General features: G+C 40.8%; 1 protein-coding gene across 1 annotated transcript in view; it reads left to right on the top strand.

The window, feature by feature from the left end:
• Positions 1–6: 6 nt before the first annotated feature.
• The window catches only part of LOC105999712 (chromosome unknown open reading frame, human C3orf70), a 54,634-nt gene continuing 38,552 nt past the window's right edge, over positions 7–16,088 (top strand). Inside the window, exon 1 of the mRNA XM_013034811.1 lies at positions 7–243. Within this exon, the coding sequence (XP_012890265.1) occupies positions 48–243 (196 nt within the window). The 5' untranslated portion in view covers positions 7–47. The remainder of the gene's footprint in view (positions 244–16,088) is intronic.

Genomic DNA, 16,088 nt, shown 5'->3' with positions numbered 1-16,088 from the left:
CGCTCCTCCCGGGCTCCCGGCCTCGGCTCCGCGCGGACGCCGAGGAAATGAGTGCGGCCACGGCGCCGGCGCCCGAGCGCGGCTGGAAGAGCGAGAAAGTGGATGAGGCGCAGGCCCTGGCGCGGAGCTGCGCCGCCCGCCGCCCCGACTTCCAGCCGTGCGACGGGCTGTCCATCTGCGCCACGCACAGCCACGGCAAGTGCTTCAAGCTGCACTGGTGCTGTCACCTAGGATGGTGTCACTGTAAGTCCCGCCTCCGTGCGGCCCGCCGCGCTCCCGGGGCGGCCGGGGCTGCGGCGCCGCAGGCCGGGGTCGCGCCGGGCTCCGTCCACCGGAGCTGCCCAAGCGCGCGACGCCTGGCGCCGGCGCTGCCTCGGCAACGCGAGGAAATCCCGGGGGACGGGGGGGGGTGCGGGAAGGGGACGGACCTGGCAGCCACGAAAGGGGAGCTCCCCGTGCCGGGAAAACCCGAGTCTCCCTTCCTTTTTCTTGTCTTTGGGCCCCGAAATATCATCATCGGGCGGTGGGCTGAGAAATGCTGGGGCCGGCTCTGGTCTCGCTCGGGAGGGGAAGCCTCGCCCCGGGTCTGGAGGCTCCGTGCCGTCGCCTCTTGAACTTCTCTGCGTTTATAGGAAAGAAAAAGCCCTGGGAAATGGAATCGGGGTCCAGTTATTGTGCTTGAGTTGAGCAAAGCGCTCAAGCGTGAGAGGTTTGCTCCCAGAAGTTATAAAAGGAGCAGCCGTTTTGGAGGTTGGACTCCCTCCGTACCCAGGTGCAGCCTTTAGAGCCATTGTGTGCATCTGCAAGAATAACAAAATAAAGTGAGAGTGAGCTTAACGGGCCGTGATCTAATGTAGAAAACCCCAGAACTAAATGGTCTAGGCCCTATTTATCCTGTGATTTTTAAATAGATTACACTTAAGCAGCCATTTAATCAGGATTCCACAATTAGATTAGTTCATGGCATTTGGCCTACTGTGATGAATCATTTCGCTTTTCAGGAATATAATCTAAAGTTAGTTTCCACATAGTCTTATAGTAGAGTAGAGAGTTTGGAGACAAATCTTCCAAGTGGTTTTAAGTTAAATTACTTTTTCCTTGTGAGAAGAAAATGGCTCACATACAGAGATTCTTACAGACTGAGCACAATCGAATATTTTAGTTGCATTTATGAATTCAAGGGTAGTGGATCCTTGTGTTTTCTTTATAAATTCATGGTATGTGGAATAGGCACTGATGTTTTTATGTTTCATTCACTGATGTGTTCTTTTCTTCCTACTTCTCATTCTTCCTAGTTCAGGCCTGGTCCCATTTAGAAAGCTGGGAACAGGGTAAAGAAATGAAAGTAGTAACTGGGAACTTGGGGTGCTGAAGAGCACAGTAGGATATGTCTTTAAGGCCTGTTTCTTGGACAAACATAGATTGTAGTATGGAACAGGAGGAAGGTTTAGTGTGGTGCAGGTGAATACTTGTCTTCTTTCAGCAGGGCCTCTTATGAGAACACTGTTACTAATGGGAACTTTGCTGTCTAATCAAATTGCTTCTAACTTCCAACAGCCTTTCTTAAAAAGAGCTGATTCAGTTGCTTTCTACCTTCTTTCTGCTGGTACTATTTGTACCTAATGACATCATATAGAACAATTCTTTTTCAGCCCGTGACTGTTTCTACCCTTCAGATATGCATATCTCAATACACAGAGGCATTTCTTGCCATTATGGACTATCTTGTCTATCTGTGGACATTTCCAGAATGAAATAGGTCTTCCTGGTGTTTCTTGAAACGTGTTTAGACTTCATATTCATTGATTGACTGCACAAAGATTGCCAGCATTTTTTTCTGAAGCCATTGTTTAGAACTATTTTTAAGTTCCATTCCCAGTGCCCTTCCTTGTATAGAATAGTATCCAGGCTCCTAAGCATCCTGATTCTTTTTCTAAACTTGCCAGTGGTAGGATTTTGTGAAGACTGTGCTACAAAGGTAGACTTTATTCCACCAGTAATCTAGAGTGAAGTGAAACTGCTGTCTCCCACCTTTGAGATGCTGTTGAATTTGCTAGGGTCCCATTGCCTTTTCTGGTATCTACATCTTATTGCTGTGAGCTTGCAGTTAATTAAGCCATCAGTTTTTTTTAAACATTTGCAGCAGTTAAATACCATCTTGCCATCTCAATGTGATAGAAGTATTTTTGGACACAGATACTGATCCCCTGGGTATTTTTCCTAAATTTCATTTTATGAGATTTAGCCTGTTTTTCTGACTTACGGTGTTTTAAAATGCTGGCAAAGATATTTTGTGTGTGTGTGTGTGTGGTGTGTATGTGTGTATGTGTTCACGCATGTGTGCATGCATGCATGCACTTACACTCATAAATATGTTTTAGATATAAGTTATTTCCAAAATTTCTTATTATTCACATGTTAGATGCCAGTAGTACTACATCTTTGTTCAAGTTATTGATAAAGTAGTTGAATACGAGAAGACCACATAGAGATTCCTGAAGCCTGCTGGTAGATCTGCCCTTGAAGCTGATGACAATTGAATAATCAGTTCTTGTTAAAGTTGTCCATGCTGTTAACTAGTTGCCCAAATGTTTAATTATTCATGTATATTTTTCATGTCCTTGTGAGTATAATGAAAACCTGGAAAAAATTTGTTGCTGTTCTACCAACATAGGACTTTCACTGCTTTTTTTAAATTCATGATCTAACTATATAAATCTAGTCTTAAAAAGATAATAGATTATATAATGTAACTCAGGTTGGTTCCACAAGTACTTACTGTTTTCTAAGTACTTACTATTTTCTAAGTGGTTAGGGACTGATTTTAATGTATCTGAATTTAGAAAAGGGGTGACGTCAAGTGTGCTGGACTGTTTCTTTCTAGTTGTTCAGCAGTCAGACCTATATTCATTCTCTCTTTTCCAGGGTTCCACCAGGCTCTGAGTCTGCTTGCTGCACTTGCAGTGAGTCAGGGATCCCATGCATGAGCAGCTGTGGTGTTTGAAGCAGCCAGATGCTGTATTACTGTCGCCTCACTTGGCTGGGCATCAGTTCTTCCTATCCGTTGTATCCAAATAGCATTATTCTTGAGGGAAAACAGAGTTAACATGTTTGAGAATCATTTTCTTTTTTGACACTAGTGTAACATATCAGTTGTTATCAGGATTCTTCTTTTGTTGCACATGGCTTGAACATCTTTTGTTTATGACATCTTTTGTTTATGTGTGTGTGTGTGTGTGTGTGTGTGTGTGTGGGTGGCAGTGCCATAGCTTGAACTTAGACCCCATACTCTTACTTGCCTTTTTTGGTCAAGGCTGACACTCTGCCACTTGAGTCACATCTCCACTTTCAATGAGATATTTGTGTGCCTGAGTGTGTGAGTCAGCCAGCCAGCCAGCCAGCTAGCTAGTCCTAGGCCTTGAACTCAAGATCTGGATGCTGTTCTTGAGCTTTGTTGCTCAAGATTAGTGCTCTTATCGCCTGAGCTACAGCTCCACTTCCAGCTTTTGGCTAATTGGAAATAAGAGTCTCCTAGACTTTCCTACATAGGCTGGTTTTGAGTAATGATCCTCAGAGCTCAGCCTTTTCTGAGTAGCAGTTACAGACTTGAGCCACCAGTACTTGGCAAAATGATGAGACATGTTTATGGAAACAGAAGACAGATGTGAATACAGCTGGATCCTTGCCTTTGAGAGGAATGGAAGGGCAGGATCCATGCTGTTTTAAATTTTTTGAAACATCATGAGTGATAAAGGTGAGAGACTGGTTTGCTCACTGGCTGAGGGTACTAAAATGAAAAGCATCCCTTCATTCACATAAAGGCAGATACAGCTGGTTGGTAGAGACAGAGTGGGTAGATCTGAGGTAAAAATCTATAGGCTTGAGTGAACTTGGGAAGAACAGGAAAATTACTAAGGATAACTTTTAGACTTACAAATTTCTACCTTGTGTATCTTGGATGAATGTCAATAAAGTAGGATTGTGAGGAAAATCATGAGGCCAGATTTGGATCTACTGAATTTAAACACTTACATCCATTCATGGTAATGTGAGTGGGCAATTAGATATGGGAATCTAGAACTCAAAGGAGAGGCCTGGGCTAGAGATAATGTAGAAATCATAATGTAGAATTTATTTATAGGTTATTGTTGTTGCCATGATGAAATGTGAGATTGCAAAGAGAGAGATGATAACATGAGAAATGAAGAAAACCTAGGCTTTTGTTTTAGAACACTAATTTGTGGAGTGTAGATATAGGAACATAAGCTTCCAGTGACATCTAAGAAGAGCTACCTAGAGAAGAAAATTCTGCGAGGGGACTACTGATGGCCAAGGGAAATGAGTGCTTGAAAAAGGAGTACTAAGATGGAGCTAGTTTTCTGCGGGTTATTTCTTAAACATTGGTAATTTATACTAGTAGTGATTTTCTTTATTATTAAAGAAATACTAGTAGTAATTTATTTATTATTAAAGAGGGTAAAAGATTTATTCTTGGAACAAAGCACTTTGATACAGGGAATTCTTCAATGTAAAATGGGAATAGAATGCTAGTAGCCAAGAACTAGGACACAGAGATGATTGTTTTAATATTTATTCAGTGATTATTTTGTGCCAGAGTAAGATATTATGCTGAGTACTAATTACGAGTGATATACTAGTCATTGTGTCCGTTTAAATAGAATTGAGAAAAAGACCTAATGAAGTTAAGTAATAACAACAAAAAAAGAAGTAACAACAACAACAAAATAAGAAGTACCTTTCCATGGCACATAGCAAGTAAGGAATGGAGCCTGGATTTGTAGCCAGGTATGCCAGATTCTGGTTCTGGGATCTAGACTTGGAACCACCATCACACAGCAGAGCAGCATAGTGAACTGATCCAATAAAGCCCAGTTCCATTGAACCAGTGATGAGGAAAATGTTGAAGAACTGGACAAGTTGTGCCAATTGCATAGTGAAATACAGAAAAATGAGAACTCTAAAGGGAGAGCATTGGATGTGTTGGAGAATAAAACTCAAATGAAGCATTATGAAAGAGAAAGTGATGAGAAGGTGACAGGTGGAGTTGAGTGGGTGTACGTGGTATGATGTAGGTGCCACCAGCAGAATTCAGAGCTCAGTTTTCTTCAGAAGGAATCTTAAAAGATGTCGCTTTTAGGTTGAAAGGAGGAAGAGTGGGACTTGATGTCCTCTAATAGATGATATTAGCATATCTAAAGAAAGATTGACACTAGAGAATGTGGATAGGAGGCATGGAAAAGTAGAAAAAAGGGAGTTGGAGAGGCAGAATGTGCTAAATTTTCAGAACTGTTTAGAGAAGGTGGTATACTACCTATGTGTGCACTCCCGTCCTTCTGGCCAGGCTATCCCAAACATTTTTGGTTCAATTTGGCTTTGTATTTATAGATTTCCTATACAGACAAGAGGTGAGGTGCTGATTAAAGAATTCAGCTGTCAGGACCTTAGGGAAAAAGCACATGCCTTTCTGTTAGTATATTAACGCTGTAGTTTTTTGTTATTCTATTTGTTCCGTTTTTCTGCTGCTTTGATACAACTAACTCTTAGGAAATGCACAATGAAGTCCAGACTGCTATAGGAGAATTCTGACTGGTTTTCCTAAAGCTTAGATATCTGTAGTAGTGGCTATAGAAAATGTAGTCAGGAAAGGCTGTCAGTGAAACTTAGAAAAAGAAAGGAAGAGGGATGGGGAAGGAGGGAGGGAAAGAAAGGGAAAAAAGGAAAAAAGGAAAGAAAGAGTACTAGTAACTGACGGAAGATGATCTGGATTCTAAGAGGAATGGTGTTGTTTTAGGTGGATTTCTTCATAGCTCTTCCAGAGATAGAGATAGCTGGTAAGTGTCTCTCCATTCTTCCAAATGGAGTGCATCAACCTCAGCAATAGCAGTCCACACAGTACTTGTTAGCAGCACAGTAGTAATGTTTTGAATGTTGTGGTTTGAATATGCAGTGTCCCTCACAGGCTCATGTATGGATCACTTGGCCTCCAGGTGGTGGCACTTTTGTGGAAACTGACAGGTGTGATCTCCACTGAGGAAGTAGATTACTGGGGCCTGTCTTTGAAGGCTATATTGGGACTCCATCCCAATCTTGCTTTCTACTTACTGTTTGCCATGCTGTCTCCATTATGATAGACTAAATCTTTTGAGACCATAAGCAAATCTTTCCTCTTTTAACTTGTTCTTCCAGGTATTTTGTCACAGTGATGGGAAAAGTAACAAATACAGATGTGTTAGTAAGCTAGTAATCTCACTTTTCCATTAGGAAGCTTGCCTAAGGATATTCCAAACCAATTGCCAACAAGGCTTGCTGTTCCACTCAGGGATATGGTGAGAATGTGTTCAGCCATTTAAAATTCTTTCTGGAACAAACAGAAATTAAGTAAAATGAGAATGTTTTCTGATTTTAAGAGATGGACAGTTCTATACATTGTAAAACTTTGCTATAAAAAGTTGATATTGTATTGAGTAATGTAACTTTTTTAAACAATAGGCAAAAATGTATTTGTACCAGGCACTGGTGACTCATTTCCTGTGATCCTAGCTAGTCTGGAGGCTGAGATCTGAGGAGCTCAGTTTGAAGACAGCCCAGGCAGGAAAGACTGTGAGATTCTTATCTCCAGTAAACTACTCAGAAAAAAGCTGAAAGTGGTGTTGTAGCTCAAGTGGTATAACACTAGCCTTGAGTGAAAAAAATCTCAGGGACACTTTCTGAGTTTAAAACCCAAGACTGGCCCCAGGGCCCTAGGCTGTGAGTTCAAGCCCCAGGACAGATGTGTGCGTGTGCACACATGTGCGCACGTGTGCTCGCACGCGCGCGCACACACACACACACAAAATCATATTTCATAGGGCTGTCGTGAAGCTTATCAACATATAGGCAAAATACTTAGAACAGCAGGTAGTCAGTAAAGGGTGGGACAAGTCACTTACCAAAAATGAAAAAACAAAACAGTGAAAGTAGAAAATGTCCTCTTTTGAGAGCAGGCTTTGCAGTTGGACTTTCTTCCCTCTTTTTCCTTGTAAGGTTTTCAGTCATTACTTAACCTATAACAATAACAATAGTAATAATAATATTAGCCTACTAGCATTATAATTGTCTCTGGACAAAACAAAACAAAACAAAAAACAGAAGAAATGGCTCAAAAATGCAAAATTTTTGAAAAATGACTTTATGGCTGACCATTTTTTTCAGTCCATGGTTCAATACAGGTTGTATCTGTTATTACTGTAGTTTCTTTATGCCAAAACAATGATGTTTTTCTTAATGACTTCACATTTTTTAGACTCTAGGTTAAATATAGAATATCACAAATTGTTTCTTCATGAATATATTTCTGCTAAACGGTTTTGTGAAGTTACTACATAGATGACATTGTGTCTTTCTTAATGACAACTCAAGAGAACAACATCTCAAGCTACAAAATGTTAGTTTAATACTGCTAATGGTTAAGGTATTAACTGCTAAGTGCTGCATGTAAACATAGTTTTCCATTGTTATTTTCCCTGTTGGAAATTATTTTTCCATGCTTTCTTGCTAAGCCTGTATTTGTCAATGAGTTGTGTTTCTTGTAGGCAATAGGCATGAGACACCAGCAGTATGGCTTATTTCTGTGGTTGTTTTTGTTTTGTTTTGAGATAAGGTCTCACTAAGTAGTCCAGGTTGGTCTTGAACTTGCAGTCCTCCTGCTTCAGCTTCCAAGTGCTTGGGTTACAGGTGTTATGCCATTGATTTTGTATTTGATTGTTTTTTTTCAGGTAGCCATAAAAAAACCTTGCTCTTGGGCTGGGAAGGTGGCTCAGTGGTAGAGTGCTTGCCTTGCATGCCTGAGGCCCTGGGTTCGATTCCTCAGCACCACATAAGCAGAAAAAAAAAGCCGGAAGTGGCGCTGTGGCTCAAGTGGTAGAGTGCTAGCCTTGAGCTGAAGGGCTGAGGGACAGCGCCCAGGCCCAGAGTTTCAGGCCCCATGACCGGACCAACAAAACAAACCTTGCTCTTTTAAAATATGTACCTAGTTGTTATTCCACTGTATTTTTGTTCTTTGTATTTCTTTAAACATGACAGACATGCTTTTTGGGAGAGGGGAAGTTCTGGGGTTTGACCTCTAGGCCTGTCTCTGAGCTTCTTTCGCTCAAGGTGAGCGCCAATTTTGGTGGAGTTTTCTTAGACTTCTATGATAAGAAGATATAAACTTTGTCCTGAACTTCTGAATCCTGAACTTCAGAAGGCCATTGTTAAAAAAGCTAAAGTTTACCTATCCAACCAAAGAAACATTATGTTCACTTTTTCGCATATCTTATGAAACTTTCACCATTTGTTTATTTATATTATTTTATTTGTGCCAGTGCTGGGGCTTGAACTCAGGGCCAGGGCACTGTCCCTTAGCTTTTTTGTCCAAGGTTAATGCTCTACCACTTAAGCAACAGCTCTGCTTCTGTTTTGTTTTTTGGTGGTTAATTGGATATGAGTCTCTACTTGGGCTAGCTTTGAACCCTGATCCTTAGATCTCAGCCTCCTAAGTAGCTAGGATTATAGGTATGAGCTACTTGAAAGCCAGCAGGTATTTTTGCTGAGTATTCCTTACTTATTTTTGTCAGTTCATCATTGTAGGGCAGAATAATAATTTTTCAGCATTTTTGGTCTCAGCAGGAAGATTAGTCAGGTGTCCTAGTATACCATATGGTCAGAAACAATTCTTAGAATTTCTACTATGATGCATGTCTGTTTTAAAGTTGCTTCAGTGCTTTTATGTAACAACATGAACTATAAATACATGTGTTTATGAATCAGTATAATAAGAGGCAATAGCTATATATCTCTTAATACTCTTTTGAGCCAGTCATACATCAGACTGCAGGCAAACTGTTGTATTGAGACATTAACTTGTTGAGTATAAGCACCTCTACTCAGAACACTGGAGAAATTGTCACCTCTTATAGCTCAAGTTAAATGACAACTTCCGTAAAGTTAATTTGGTTTGGGTAAGGTTGACATTCATTTATTTATGTGCAATTTTTGGATGATCAAACTATTTTAGAATTACTTTTTAGAGTCACATGAGACATTTCTTTGTATCTACTAAGATAGCAATAATAAAAATATAGATAATAAAGTTATGAATTGTAGTGGGAATATAAAATGGTGTAAACATTTTGGAAAAAAGTTTGTCAGTTGGTCAAAATGACAAGCATAGAGTTACCTACTGTATGGTTTAGCAATTCTGCCTCTAGACAACCCAAGTGTAATGAAAAATATGTCCACATAAACTTGTATATAAACATTCATAGCAGTGTTACCGATAAAAGCCGAGTAGAAAGACCCTAGATATCTGTCACTTGCTGAAGGATGAACAAAGAATGGAATATAAATACCTAAAGTATTACCTGACAATAGATTGGAAGGGGATGGAATACTCAGATACACAACACATGGATGAGCCTTGAAAACTTGTCAGAGGTGAAAGAAGTGTACATAAAAACCTATGTGGGCTAGGTGCCAGTAGCTATAATCTTAGCTACATAGGAGACTGAGATGGGAAGATCGCAGTTTGAAGCCAGCCTGGTCTGGAAAGTCCATGATAGTCTTAGCTCTAATTTACCACTAAAAAAAGCCCTAAGTGGAGTTTTGGCTCCAACCTTGAGCAGAAAAGCTAAAGACAGTGCCCAGGCTCTGGCACAAAATAAATAAATAAATAAAAACAACAAATACCAAACAAAAACCCACCTATGTGTTATGTGATTTCACTTGGATGAAATGTTTAGAATCAGTGATATACACAGACAGAAAGTAGAATCATGAGGTTACAACTTGTGTGGGAAGGAGAAACAGCGAATGATTGTTGGTGTGAAATTTCTTTTTGGGGTATGGAAATGTTCTAGATTTAAGTAGTTGATACTTGTGGAACTTTTTTTTTTTTTTTGGTCCGGTCGTGGGACCTGAACTCTGGGCCTGGGCGCTGTCCCTCAGCTCTTCAGCTCAAAGCTAGCGCTCTACTACTTGAGCCACAGCGCCACTTCCGGCTTTTTCTGCTTATGTGGTGCTGAGGAATGGAACCCAGGGCCTCATGCATGGCAAGCGCTCTACCACTGAGCCACCTTCCCAGCCCACTTGTGGAACTTTTTTTTTTTTTTACTTCTTTTGGGGGTCCGGTCGTGGGGTCTGAACTCTGGACGTGGGCACTGTCCCTCAGCTCTTCAGCTCAAGGCTAGCGCTCTACCACTTGAGCCACAGTGCCACTCTTGGCTTTTTCCTTTTTTTGCTTATGTGGTGCTGAGGAATTGAACCCAGGGCCTCATGCATGCAAGGCAAGCGCTCTACCACTGAGCCACCTTCCCAGCCCTGGAACTTTTTAATGATAATAAAATCCACAGATTTATCTCTCTAGAATGATAATTTTTTTTTTTTGGTATGTGGGTGATACCATATAAAAAGCTCATGAAAGGGGGTTGGAGATTGAGCTCAGTGGAAGAGCACTTGCCTGGCAAGGGCAAGGCCCTTAGATTAGTCCTCAGCTCTGAAAAAATAAGTTCATAAACAGTACTTTTATCTCATAGCTGTTTTTCTTTTTAGTGGTACGAGGGTTAGAATATAGAGCCTGTGTTTACTAGGCAAGTACTGTACCACTTGAGCCATGCCCCCAGCCCTTTTGCCTTTGCTAATTTTTGGATAGGCTCTTTCTGCTGGGGTTGTCTGGGATTGCAGTCCTCTTGTTACCACTTTCCACATAGCTGGATGACAGGCATGTATCACCATGCCTAGCTTTTTATTGGTTGAGTTGGGGGTCTTGCTAACTTTTTTATCTGGGCTGACCTTAAACTGTCATCTTCTATATTGCTGCCTCCTACGTAATTAGGTTTACAGGCTATTTTATATCTTCTTACTGAAACTAGTTAAGAAACTAGTTTTTTCAATTTTTTTTTTTTTTAGGTGAAGAGTGTGTTGGCAAGTGAACCCAGGGCCTTAGGCATTCCAGCTATGTATTTTATTACTACTGAATTAACTTTAGCCCTACTTTCTATGATTACATTGACATAACATGAAGTAACTTCCTAGGTAGTAAAAAGCCTGGAAACCAAAGCTTTTTTTTTTTTAAGTGTTTTAGGACATATTTTTAGTATATTTTTAAAAGAACTGTATTTTGAGAGGCACATGGAAGAGGAACTGGTTGATACCTTAGTTGCTTGCTTAGAGGTGTATCTAAGTGAAAATATCAGTGGCTGCTAGCTTTCATTGTATAGCCAGTAAAAACAAGACTTGTGCTTTAATCTCCATGTTGAAATGAAGGCTTTATTGTTTGGATATCATGTCACTTACTGATTTACACTCTGCTCTCTGTTTGGAATGATATGAACAAACTCGTTATCATTTTGTTTGAATACAGATATTTTGGTAGTAGGACAAGTCTCCAGATGACTTTTTTTTTTGGGTCCGGTCGTGGGGCCTGGGCACTGTCCCTCAACTCTTCAGCTCAAGGCTAGGGCTCTACCACTTGAGCCACAGTGCCACTTCCGGCTTTTTTCTTTTTGCTTATGTGATGCTGAGGAATCGAACCCAGGACCTCATGCATGCAAGGCAAGCGCTGTACCACTGAGCCACCTTCCCAGCCCCCCTCCAGATGACTTTTTAATTAAGCAGTAGATTAATATTGTTGGCATACTTGTTTAAATAATTGCTTTTTGTTGTGTGAAACTGATCGATTTGTATTTTCACTATTGTTCCTGTGTGTGCTCTTTTGCCCTGACAAGTTGATGAGTTTGTTTCTTGATTATCAATTTTGCTACTTGGCAGTTCTATCTTATTAGCAAATGTTACCTCACCTGTATTTGATAGTAGTCATTTTTATAAAATTTTGTTAGATTTACAGTCATAATTGTGTTAAGTCACTAATATAATGTATCTTGCAAGTGCTTATGAAGAATATTAGCCAGAATATAAAATTGGAGCACCTTAAAAACCATTGGAGTCTAACCTGGTACTTCAAATCTTTTTTACATTCATGTTTTCAAACATGACATCAGCTTCTGTAGAGGATTAGAAAGTTGCTGGTTCCACCTCTGGACAGTGTGTTAGCAAGCTATTTCTTACATAAGTGTTCTACTGTTTTTTCTTTTTGTTTTTGTTTTGTTAGTTGTGGGGCTTGAGCCTGGGTGCTGTCCCTGAGCTTTTTTGGTCAAGGTTAGCGCTGTACCACTTTGAGCCACAGCTCCATTACCAGTTTTTGGGTGGTTAGTTGGAGATAAGTCTCATGGACTTTCCTGCCTGGGCTAGCTTCTCAGACTCTTGAGTAGCTAGGATTACAGGTATGAGTCACCAGCGCCAGCTTGAGGGCCTTCTTTTTAGTCTGCTGCTAAATATACTGCCTTAGGTGCTCCCTCCCCCCCTCTTCTTCCCCTCCCCTTCTTCCTTCCCTTTTCCCTTCTCCTCTACCCCCACCCCCCCCTTCTTTTTCTGTCTCCTGCTAGTTCTGGTCTTTAAATTCAAGGCACATGTTCTCACTTGGGATTTGAATCAAAGCTACCACTCTACCATTTGAGCCACCCCTCTACTCCCTGCAAAGAGCTTCAAATAAGAGTTTCAGAGATTTTCCTGCCAGATGGCTTTGAATTGTGATCCTCAGATCTCAGCCTTCTGAGCAGCCAGGATTTTAGGTGTGAGCCACTGGTGCCTGGCTGTCCTAGGTCTGTCTATTAGAGTTGCACTGAAGAAGTGTACTCATCCCTCCATACTGTTATCAAACATTTGCTATGTGCAAACCCCCGAACTAGGTGCTAGGAATGTAGCAGTGAGGAAGATAGCAATGATTCTACTCTATTGAAGCTTACTTCCCAGCAAGTGAGACAGATATTAAACAGTTGGTTACACTGTTAAGTAATCAATTACAGTAACCTGCTTACAGATTACAGATACAGATGTTACAGTTGTGGGAGCTATGGACCAGACCTGACTAGGAAGGGAAGAGAGCCATCTATGCCAAGGGAGGGGATGCAGGAAGATCCTTTGAAGGAGATTTCAAGATGCTATTGTCAGGGTTGGAGATGTGGCTCAGGTAGTAGAGCGCCAGCTCATGAGCAAAAGCAAGCATCAGTGAGTTTGAGGCTGGTCTTGGACAAAAAAAGAAAAAGGGCCGGGCGCCAGTGGCTCACACCTGTAATCCTAGCTACTCAGGAGGCTGAGATCTGAGGATCGCGGTTCAAAGCCAGCCCAGACAGGAAAGTCTGTGAGACTCTTATCTCCAATAAACCACTAGAAAACTGGAAGGGCGCTGTGGCTCAAGTGGTAGAGCACTCACCTTGTGCTGAAGAGCGCAGGGACAGCGCCCAAGCCCAAAGTTCAAGCCCCATGACCAACAAAAAAGAAAAAGGGCATTGTCAATTGTTATAGTTGTTTTTATTAGTTGGGCATGGATGAAGATTTCCTTTCAATCTGTTTGTCTAACTTTTAACTCTTATAATACAGTATAACTTCTTGTACTCTTACCTCTATTCCCTAAAAGTCAGTTACAGTAGCCTTACACTTCAATGATACTGTGAAAATCTGGCTCCTTGCATTTCTAGTAAGGCCTGTAAATTAAAACCAGATTTTATATTTTAAAGAGTTGTTAATAAAATGTTAAAGAGAAATATGCCAGAAAGACCACATGTGGTCTACAAATCTTAAATGTTTGCTACTTGGACCTTTATATGAAAAAGTTGGTGCATCATAGATATGACCAAATGACATTTTTTAACTTTTTTTTCCCGACATTTCCCCATTTGTCACACTTATGATGCTCTTTTTGTCGTTCAAAATTACATCTAATGTGTCAAGTTTTATTTAGTTGTTATGTCTCATTTAGAGTCTTCTTTAATCTGGAAGGATTCTTCACGGCCTTTTTTTTCTTTTACTTTTATGACCTAGGTCCTGTTAAAGTATACTGGTCAGTTATTTAGCAGAATGTTCTTCAGTTGGAACTTGTCCATTGTTTCCTTGATATGAAATTCACTGAATATATAATTTGGTAAATTTGATTTTTTCCTTAAAAAAATCAAGCATATATAGCTTACTAGAAAATTATTATAGAACTAGGGCTGGGAAGGTGGCTCAGTGGTAGAGCGCTTGCCTTGCATGCACGAGGCCCTGGGTTCGATTTCTCAGCACCACATAAGCAAAAAGAAGCTGGAAGTGGAGCTGTGGCTCAAGTGGTAGAGCGCTAGCCTTGAGCTGAATTGCTGAGGGACAGCGCCCAGACCTAGAGTTCAGGCCCCACGACCAGACCTCCCCCCCCCCAAAAAATACTATAGAACTATTATCTCTCAGTTTTCAGTCTGAGAACAGCAAAAATTATAAACTATTCTTTAATCACAAGTGTCATATCAATTAAAAAAATCTGAATTCTCTGAGCTTTTTTTTTTTTTTTTTGGTAGGCCGTGGGGCTTGAACTCGGCCTGGGCTCTATCCCTCAGCTCTTCAGCTCAAGGTGCTCTACCACTTGAGCTACAGCGCCACTTCCTGTTTTCTGGTGGTTTATTGGAGATAGGAGTCTCACGGTCACTCCTGCCCGGGCTGGCTTTGAACCGCGATCCTCAGATCTCAGCCTCCTGAGTAGCTAGGATTACAGGCGTGAGCCACCAGCGCCTGGCCTCTGAGCTTTTTTGTTAGTAGGGGTATTCTGTCATGGTATTCTGGTATTTTGTTAGCTAGGGGTATTCTGTAATGGAATTCATATTGGTTCTTTGTTCTGGAACTAAGGAGCATATTATTAGAACTCTTGGCAGAAATGAAGTTTTGCCTTAGTCTTGTTTTCAGAAAATATTATATGTAGCTTTTAAGTTAGAGAGCTATTTATAATTTTCCACTTAGTAAGTTTACCTATACTATAGTGTTATTTTAAACTTCATTTAGTAATATAAACATTATTTCAGTAATGAAAAATTATTCTTAACACTATTCAACAGATTATGAAGCTATGTTTTAGAAATAATATACAATTCACATTGAGCTTGCAAAATTGAGGGTAGAGTTATATGCTTATTTTCATATTTTACTTAAAGGCTATAACAGTAATTTATTTCTGCATTTAACTTTAAGTAGAATCACAGATTCACATATGAGTCTCCATAAAATGTTTGCCACTTTATATAGCTATCATTTTGGTAACTCTTTACCCCAATTGAATTTAGAAAGTATGATTACCTAGGGAATATAGAGCTGGGAATGTGGCTCAGCAGTAGGTGCTTGCCTAGCATGCATGAAGCCCTGGGTTCGATTCCCTAGCACCACATACACAGAAAAAGCCAGAAGTGGCGCTGTGGCTGAAGTGGTAGAGTGCTAGCCTTGACCAAATGAAGCTCAGGGACAGCTCCTAGGCCCTGAGTTCAAGCCCCAGGACTGGCAAAGAAAAGTAGGGAATACATGGTGATTATTTGTTTAATGTTGAATTCAGACATTATTTGTAATTACTTGATTAAGTACCATGCATTCAGATCTGCCCTAGCCTTTTTTTTTTTTTTTCTTTTTGGTGGGGGATGCCTATTCTGGGGCTTGCTTGAACTCAGGCCTGGGCACTGTCCCTGAAATTCTTTTTGCTCAAGGCTAGCACTCTACCACTTGAGCCGTAGCTCTACTTCTGGCATTTTATAGTCAATTGGAATTTGAGACTCATGGGCTTCCCTGCCTGGGCTGGCTTCAAACCACAATCTTCAGAACTCAGGATTACAGGCATGAACCCCATTACCAGGCTCAGTATTTGTTTCTGTTTCTAAGGAAGCCAATCTTACCAGTTATCAATAGTTTGTGTAGCATAATAAAACTATATTTCTGCCATGTCATGATTTTAGTGCAAATTTAATGATAGAATATTTTTTAAAAACATACATTCATTTTGTGATAGAAATATACCATTAAGATCTGTGGAAGGGGGCTGGGAAGGTGGCTCAGTGGTAGAGCACTTGCCTTGCATGCTTGAGGCCCTGGGTTCGATTCCTCAGCACCACATAAGAAAAAAGCTGGAAGTGGTGCTGTGGCTCAAGTGGTAGAGTGCTAGCCTTGAGCTGAAGAGCTGAGGGACAGCCGCCCAGGCCCAGAGTTCAGGC

The sequence above is a fragment of the Dipodomys ordii genome, unplaced genomic scaffold (genome assembly GCF_000151885.1).
Source record: "Dipodomys ordii isolate 6190 unplaced genomic scaffold, Dord_2.0 Scaffold196, whole genome shotgun sequence".
Lineage (NCBI taxonomy): Eukaryota > Metazoa > Chordata > Mammalia > Rodentia > Heteromyidae > Dipodomys > Dipodomys ordii.
Note: the sequence above shows the minus strand (reverse complement) of the source record. Positions and strands in the feature narration are given on the sequence as shown.